Source organism: Cibotium barometz, chromosome 49, assembly GCF_041138505.1.
Source record: "Cibotium barometz isolate CiBa-2024 chromosome 49, ASM4113850v1, whole genome shotgun sequence".
Taxonomy (NCBI): domain Eukaryota; kingdom Viridiplantae; phylum Streptophyta; class Polypodiopsida; order Cyatheales; family Cibotiaceae; genus Cibotium; species Cibotium barometz.
In genome coordinates, this window is record NC_141094.1 from 46,173,831 (window position 1) to 46,182,751 (window position 8,921).

Genomic DNA, 8,921 nt, shown 5'->3' on the forward strand with positions numbered 1-8,921 from the left:
TCTGCAATTTGTTTTCTGTAGATCTGTTCTACCCAGTGTGTGTGTGTGTTTTATTTCCTGCGCTCTGTGTGTGTGTGTGTGTGTGTGTTTGTGCGCGAAAACGAAGCGCCTAACCTTAAAACATCCGCCCCAAAAACATAAAAAAAGAGAGAAATACAATAAAAAAATAAAAATAAAAAAAAAGGAAACTGAAACCCGCGTGGAGCGAAAAGAGGAGAAATTTTTTATTTGGAAAAAAATTTTGTGAAAAGAAAAAACCCCCAATTGACCCCGACTCCGGCCTCGGTCTCGGTCTTTTGATATATATATATAGGAGGTGAGCCTCCCAATTGACCCTGTGTGTGTGTGTTTTATTTCCTGCGCTGTGTGTGTGTGTGTGTGTATGTGTGCGCGAAAATGAAGCGCCTAACCCTAAAACATCCGCCCCAAAAACACAAACAAAAAAAAGGAAAATAAATTTTTTTTAAAAAAAAAGAAAACTGAAACCCGCGTGGAGCGGAAAGAGGAGAAATTTTTTATTTAGAAAAAATTTTTGAAAAGAAAAAACCCCCAATTGACCCCGACCCCGGTCTCGGTCTCGGTCTTTTGATATATATATATAGGAGGAGGTGAGCCTCCCAATTGACCCCGACCCCGGCCTCGGTCTCGGTCTTTTAATATATATATATAGGAGGTGAGCCTCCATAGCTTTCTTTCAAGTGAAAGCTTAAGGGAAGTGGAGCTCTATATGTAGTCCACCCCCCAAGGAGTGGAGTGAGCATGTGGGATAAAGCCTTCACCCTTCCCCCACAAGCAAATAGACTGTTCTGAGGACCACAGGAGCTCCGGATAGGCGAACACTGTTCAGAGCGTGTAGCTCTACTAAAGGTCTCTATTAGATGACTAAACATGCTAGATCCGGGTTGTGGAGCTAAAACTGGCATGTTTTGGCTTGCCTCCTCAGAGGGTTCTTGGTAGGGTGCCCTTCCATGGCTTCAGAGTCAGAGGACGAGTCACTAGCCGCTATTCGTGAATCTTGGGTTGCACTTCCTTGGGTTCCAACTGAAGGCCAAGATGCTAACGTGGAGGGATGGTGTGAGCATGCGTAAACTGAAATGCTTTCTAGTTGCTCAGACTCTAGCACCCGACCAGAGCATAGATCCATGTGACGTGGGTACCCTACGGGCGATGGTAACTACCCTTGAAGCCCACCCAAGTGGTTTCTTGGGTGTTTTGCACCCCCTTTTTACTTGTTTTTGTATTGTTTTCAACTTGTTTTTTACCCCCTTACTTATGGTCGAACCTGGACTAGGGCGTGTGATAGCTCGAGACGAGCATATTTGTTCAAGGGGTCCTAGCATGCTTTACAGCACAGTAAACAAAGGAGGAGGGGAAGTAGATTCGCCATTCACATCTCACGTAGACCCTGCCCTCCCAAAGAGTGTCCATGTGGATATTCTACCCACTTTGTTTAATGAAGGCCCTGCTGAGCTACCAAGCTTAACCTTGAGTGGGAAGGCTGGAGATTGGTATCGAACCTTAAGCGTTGAAGAGCATACTCACTATCTCACTCTCAAGAGATTGTTCTTGAAAGAATACATACGGGAGGGTGTGCTTTGGGGAGTAGCATCTCAATTCCAAAAAGCTGAACGCGAGGAAGGAGAGTCAGTGAGAGACTTTATTAGTCGATTAAAGCATCTAAATTCTCACTGTACTCCCGATGAGCACTTCAATAACAACCAACTGCTTGATAGATTCATCCGAGGATTGCGCCACGAGGACATATACAATGGCCTAGTCATTAGAGGTCTTACGACATGGGAAGCAGTCACTGCCAATGCAATCCAATTGGAAGACAAGTTGATGATTGCAGGTAAAAAGGTGTCTTCGGAGACAAAATCTGTTAGTTTGCAAGTATCTGGGCACGAGCCAATGACTGTAAAACCTATTACCAAGGAGCCCAAGATATCCGAAATGTCTATAAACTGACCTTACTAAGGCTTTCCAAGAATACTTTAGGGGTAATCGAGCTCCTCAAAATAGCCATATGTACCCAAGAAGAGAGCAACAATGGTGTTCGATTTGCTTAGGACCACATAGCACGAGTGAATGTCCCACATTCAGAGTCAAATTCAATGGGAATTGCAATGCATGTGGTAAGTATGGCCATCAATCTAAGGATTGTCTAGTACTTAAGCGTATGTTAGCAAATCAGGTACCACTAGCCTGGTCAAACACACCTCAAGTACCCGCACTCATGCCGGCACCACCTGTCGAGCAACCGTCACAACACATAGTTCCAAGGAACCCAAGTTTGGTCCAGTCTGTGCCGTTACCACCGCCAGTGTTAGGACTGCAACCTCCACATCCCAAGGATTACCCCTGTAAACTAGATGGGTTGTGAGTCACATATTGCGTGTGGAGATCATGAAGAGGATATAGACCCCACTGTTCCATATGGAATTGATACGTTTGAAATGACTCCCGCCAGTACTACATGGAGGATCATTTCGGGCAAGTCAAGCCTGTATATCATGCGGCTGCTTGATGACCCCTGGATCGGAGTCATTTTTAGCAATTTTTAGGGTTTAAATAGGGTCAATTATGGTCATTTTAGGTGCATTTTCATGGTATTTGAAAGCATATGTGTGTGGAATGTCATGGTATTTGCATGCATCATGATTGTCGATGTTGTCCATTGGTGGAAGCACATTGCATGGGAATGGTGACGATTAATATTGTTTTGTACATAAAGAGGAGGTTGTATGTAAGTGAGTAGAGAGAAGAGAGAGATCGAGGGGAAGAGGACGAGGGTTAGTATAGTTAGGTGGGAACACAAATTTGTAGACCTTAATGTGGTTATAGATGAAAAAATTCCAAATTAAAAAAATGGAGGGGTGGGTAGTTTTAGCAACCGTTGGTACCCTCTTGAGAGAATAGAAGAGAGAGAGAAAACGTTTCTTTTTCTCTGGCTGGCGTGGAGAACACGAGGAGGAGGAGGAGGAGGTAAGCCTGTTTTTTTTTTGTTTGTTTGTTGATTAATGTGTGTGTGTGTGTGTGTGGTGTGCTAAGGTGCAGAAAAATTATGTCTGGGCGAGGCAAGGGCGGGGCGAAGCGCCACCGCAAGGTTCTGCGGGACAACATCCAGGGCATCACGAAGCCGGCCATCCAGAGGCTGGCCAGGAGGGGGGGCGTGAAGCGCATCAGCGGCTTCATTTACGAAGAGACCAGGGGCGTCCTCAAGATCTTCCTGGAGAACGTCATCAGGGACGCCGTGACTTACACCGAGCACGCCCGCCGCAAGACGGTCATCGCCATGGACGTGGTGTACGCCCTCAAGAGGCAGGGCCGTACCCTCTACGGCTTCGGCGGCTAGAAGGCGTCTCTTCCCAATCTTACGGTGTTTCTCAACACCACCCTTCCTTCGGGGTGGTTCCGCTCATGTAGTCCATGTTTGAACGTAACGGCTATAGTGGGAACAGTGCTTGTTTTTCCCACATTATGCCTTATTTTCTGTGTGTGTGCGTGTGTGTGTTGCAGGGAGCGATGGCGCAGATGGTGCAGGCTCAACAGCAAGCTTTGGCTATCGTCATGCCTGCCTCCGTGGGGCCACCCAGTCTGTACGTCATGACCTCCCTCTACGTGGGGGACCTTGACCCCAGCATCGCAGAAACTCAGCTCTATGAGCTTTTCAACCAAGTCGGGCAAGTGGTTTCCATTAGGGTTTGCCGGGACCTGATGACCAAAAGATCTCTGGGATATGCCTATGTGAATTACAATAATGCGCAAGACGCATCTCATGCTATGGAGTTACTGAACTTCACCCCTGTGAATGGAAAGTCCATACGGATAATGTATTCTCATCGTGACCCGAGCATCCGCAAAAGTGGAGCAGCCAACATTGTTATCAAGAATTTAGACAAAGATATAGACAACAAGGCCTTACACGACACATTTTCTGTTTTTGGTCCCATCCTTTCATGTCGAGTAGCCTTGGATGAGTCAGGCAATTCCAAGGGCCATGGCTTTGTTCAGTTTGAACAAGATGAGTCTGCCCAAACTGCAATTGAGAAAGTCAATGGCATGCTTATAAATGAGAAACATGTTTTCGTTGGTCCATTTCTCAGTAGGCAGGAACGAGATCTGGCTGGTGCTGGATCAAAGTTTAATAATGTGTATGTCAAGAACCTTGCTGACGCCACCTCTGATGATGAACGCAAGAAGGTTTTTGAAGCCTTTGGACCCATCAGCCGTGCGGTGGTGGGGTAGGGAGCCGCCATGCATTTCATTGGAGAGACACCTTCATGGTGTGAGAGTTTCGCAAGGCCAATGGGGTACCTATGGTGGCTAGCCTATGTAGCTAGGTCGACCGTGAACTTTGCATGGAACAAGGTTGCCAAGGCTTAATGGACATAGCCTGGCCGTGAGGTCATGAAGAGGGGATTGGCTTGCAACGAAGGCAAAGGTACCGGGGTGCCAAGTTTCAAACGAGTCACTAACGTGATGGTGTCTTGGCTTAGAGAGGCCGCATGGCTCAGAGGACAGAGCCTAGGCCGCATCTTGGAGCCGACTGGCATACACATGGGCAAGGTACCATTATGGAGATCCTAACCACACTAAAGTGGGATGCTCATGAAGAGAGCAAGCACACACCTAGGAGCCACATGGGTGGCGGACTAGTCGTTTGGGCCGTTCAACATTGGAAGGTTATCACGATAGACAGTGAGAGAGAGAAAGAAATGTGTGTGAATGTGGGAGGTTTCCATGCTCTCATGGTAAAATGAGGAGAGAGAAGGTGGGGAACCATAGCCAGTAGAGGAGACATTGTGTGTGGGTAGAAGAAGAAGGAAAGAAGAGAGAGGGCAATATGACTACGCTATGTGTGTACATGCAAAATAGGAAAGAGAGAGAAAGAGATTTGATCACTTTGACATGGTGCATACTTAAAAGTAAAAGCATGAGAGTGTGAGAGAATGTATTAGATTGTGTGCATTATTCTTGTGTTTGTGTTTCAGGAGGAAGAAGAGAAAGAAAGAAGAGAAAGAAAAAAGAGAAAGAAAGAAGAGAAAGAAAGAAGAGAGAGAAAGAAGAAGAAGAAGAGAGTTCACAAGAATAATGAGTAGAGAGAGAGAAGAAAGAAAGAAAGAGTTTTGAAGTGTGAAAGAGAGAGAGTGAAGAGTGGAGTGAAGTGAAGATTAGCCAAATGTTGAATGCAGTGATGCTGTAGCAGATTGACTGAAACGTGAAAGTGTTGAAAATATCGGTTCTTTTTCATTAAACTATTGGAAACAATTTACACAACTATTTTGACATTAAATTTCTTTATTCAGTTTAGAATGGTGAAGTTATGTCTTGAAGATCTGTTGGGTCGTAGTAGTTTGTTCTTTTCCATTTGTGTGTCTGTGTGGGTGTGTGTGTGAATAAAACACTGTAAATTATTTCATACAAAAAGATGTCTTTTCGGTGTATGTTTCTAGGATTTAGGCTGTGTGTGGTTGTCATTTAGGACGCATTCACTGTTTTAGTGGGTATTTAGTGCATTGGACTAGAGAGTAGGAAGGCCAGTCAATCACTGCTCTCGCCAGAGGGCAAAACCTTAATACCTTGGCGAGGAGACCACCTCTTCAATGCTACGATTGTGGTAGACCGCATCGTGTAGCGGAGTGCCCTAATAGGCTACAGAAGATAGCTACTCAAATGCAACCAAATCAAGGGAGCACATCGGGAATGCCGGTACTTACATGTAATCATTGTGGCATAGATCATTTGATTGCTCAATGTCCACATAATCCTAGTGCACCCAAGATTATGCCATTGAATTTGGTTGAGGTCACCAATGAGGCACTAGGAACCACACCTGTTCTACCCGCGAATGTAGTCACACGGTCAATGCTTCAAAATCAAAACTACATTCTTGAAGAGAGGGATACTGCATCAATTTCTCGAGCAAAGAAAAAGAAAATGCGACGGAAGAGATCGCTTAATGCCACGAGCTCCAAGCCTAGTTCAAAGACTAACATAGGAACAGGAGACGACCCCGTGTATATGAATGATCCTGAAGACGATTCTGATTCAATAGAAACCATGGGGACCAAAGCCACTACCTTAAGGGAGGAACCCACTCGGGAGCTCAACGAAGGAGAATCAAGCGAATACATAAATCAGGGGAAACAAAAGGAAACTCCTCCAGCCCCACAACCAAGTCAGCTAGTGCCCTCTCGGCTACCCAGACTGACTGAGACTCCCAAAGACAAGCCAAGTGGGCCAAAAACCCTCAAGAAAAAGATTGGAACCTACCTACACCCAGTAGAGGAGATTGAACAAGTGCAACACTTAAGGGGTTTGGTGGAAGAAACACAAAGAGAACTGGAGCCAAACCCTAGAAAAATCCAAATTCCAGACATAGTGTTTCCTACACAAGTTCAGCCTCACAGGAACCATAAACCGTTAGCTATACCTAGTATCATTCGGGAAGAAAGTGAGGATAGGACATCAGGAAGTGGGCATACACCTTTCTTGCTTGAAAGAATGTTTAGTGAGGGAATGCCTGACCCCATCGAAGAGGAAGTGATTCCATCTTCCCCAGTCCCTAGTCAGGGGCCGACATCTCGAAAAGTACTGTTGAATGTGTCCAAACTAATGGATTTTATGTTCTCTGAAATCAGAACCACGATCATATCCAAGTTATACGGAGATCCTGAGCTATTCTTAGCTCTTTGGGCATTTCTCAATGGAGAACTGAAGGCGGGGTTACCACAATTTACAAATATGGATAGACCCGACACGCTTCAAGATGAAGGGAAACATTGGGATCTACAACCCAACCTAGATGAAGACTCTCGTTGAAATACCTGTTAACAAGTTGGGATAGTACTTTGAAGGTGACGAATCTAATGCAACCCTCCCCATTACTACCAAGGGATTAACTCTAAAGGGAATCCTTGATGGTGGTGCTGGAGTGAGCATTGTGACTAAAAATTGTTGCGAATCTATGGGAAGACCTCACCTCGAAGTCACAAACATAGTGGTTAAGATGGCAAACGGAACTATTGCTAAACCTATTGGAATGTTAAGGGACCTTAAGATTAAGGTTCTGGGATACAAGGTAAGACATACCTTCATTGTAATGGATTTCTCCAAGCATCCTATGTCATATCAAATGATCTTAGGACGTCCTTTCATGAGGGAAGCACAAATGGTGCATGACTGGTTGAAAAACCATGTCTACCTACAATTCCAGGACTCTTTCATTCGAGTTAATCTTGAGAATGGTCGCACACATCCTTTAGGAAGCAAGGTTATCATCGATAATCAATCGGATACCACTATCCACTTAGCCCCATTAAAGTATTGTTATACATGCAAAAAGAGACTGATGATGGGAAAGATTCTCCTTATATGGATGTCCTACCGGGTATGACTGAGTCGGATAACGTGGATTGGGTACACCTAGCGGCAACCATAGACACATGGGGAAATAGAGGCACAAGTTGGGTAACGCCTGAGGGGCAAGATATGCCACCATTAGTGCCAGTAAACATGATAGGTGTTATGCACTTGACTCCTGATGGCAAGAAAGTGGCAAACTCCCTTGACACTGAAAGTAGCGAAGACTCTGACCAATGCAACTCTGAGTTTGAATCTCAAGAAGAAACTGACTCTGAGCCTGATGGGGGGGATGAATCAAATATTCACCCAAGTGTATAGAAACAAAAATCAAAAACTTGGTAAGAAGAAAACGAGACATAAGCGACAATGCTATCGAGCTAATGTACGAACTACAATAAACAAAGAGAGTTCCACTGCAGAATGGCTTAGTTATGTAGGAGCTATTGACGCTCATCGGAAGTTAGCGGATAATTGGGGACAATATCTCCAAAGTGTCATGTGGTGTATTCCGCAACCTCATGACGTCGCCCAATTAGAAATCAAAGAGAAGCCGAAACTAAGTCGTACTGTGAGAAGGCGGCAAAACCAAGAGTTAGCTCAACAACAAAAGGATGCGGAATTAAAAGAGAAAAGCCTGGCACAACAAGAACCAGTAGACTTACACCCCGCACCCGAGCATTTCAAATCATTTACCACCGGGGAACATAAAGTCGTCTACACAAAAGCCCAACGAATGCCTACCAATGGGAGTAGCGGTGTCTACGATGGCCCGGTGGTCAGGGATTTCACTGACGTAAACGAGAACATGTGAACATGTTTATAAAATATTTTAATAACACAAAAAATCTTGTGATCACATGTTATATTCACAAAGCTTTCACAAGGGCCTAAAAAAATTATCTTTGTCGGGCATAAAAAATCTTCTTAGGTGGCCACTGACCTGCTATTATGTGAAGATGGTAACATGAGAATATGTGAATAGCTTATTCCCATGTGTAGCCAAGCTTTTAAGGGGTTCCCAAATGGCAAGTGACCTGTTATTTTGTGAATGGTAACATGAGAACATGTGAATAACTTGTTCACATGTGTTATTATCACAAAAAATCTTGTGATCACGTGAATATTAAATCCCTGAAATTTCCAATGATTAGCACTACTAAACCAGTCCAGCAACGCCCCTACCCAATGAATCCTAAGTATGCAAAGATTATACAAGAGGAAATTGAAAAGCTTATAAAATGTGGATTCATATACCCTATTGAGCACTCAGAATGGGTTTCTCCGATAGTCATCGTACCAAAGAAGAATGGGAAACTCAGAGTGTGCATTGATCTCAAAAAAAAGGTTAATGTAGCCACCAAAAGGGATCATTACTCCTTGCCGTATTCTGAACATGTGCTTGAAAGAGTTGCAGGCAAGGAGGCATATAGCTTTTTAGATAGGTACTCTGGTTATAATCAGATCACAATTACAGTAGAGGACCAAGCTAAAACAACATTTATCACGGAGTTTGGAGTGTTTGCCTTTCGCGTCATGGCCTTTGGCTTGACCAA

The 8,921-nt window shown here is 44.4% G+C and overlaps 1 protein-coding gene and 1 pseudogene across 1 annotated transcript; both read left to right on the plus strand.

Moving 5' to 3' along the window:
* Positions 1 to 2,981: 2,981 nt before the first annotated feature.
* On the plus strand, positions 2,982 to 3,401 carry LOC147610650 (histone H4-like). The gene has a single exon (XM_086786179.1). It carries the CDS (start codon positions 3,065 to 3,067, stop codon positions 3,353 to 3,355), a length of 291 nt encoding a protein of 96 aa, XP_086642305.1. The 5' UTR covers positions 2,982 to 3,064; the 3' UTR covers positions 3,356 to 3,401.
* Positions 3,402 to 3,525: 124 nt separating this feature from the next.
* LOC147610651 (polyadenylate-binding protein 2 pseudogene) lies at positions 3,526 to 4,248 on the plus strand (annotated as a pseudogene).
* The last annotated feature ends 4,673 nt before the right edge of the window (positions 4,249 to 8,921 follow it).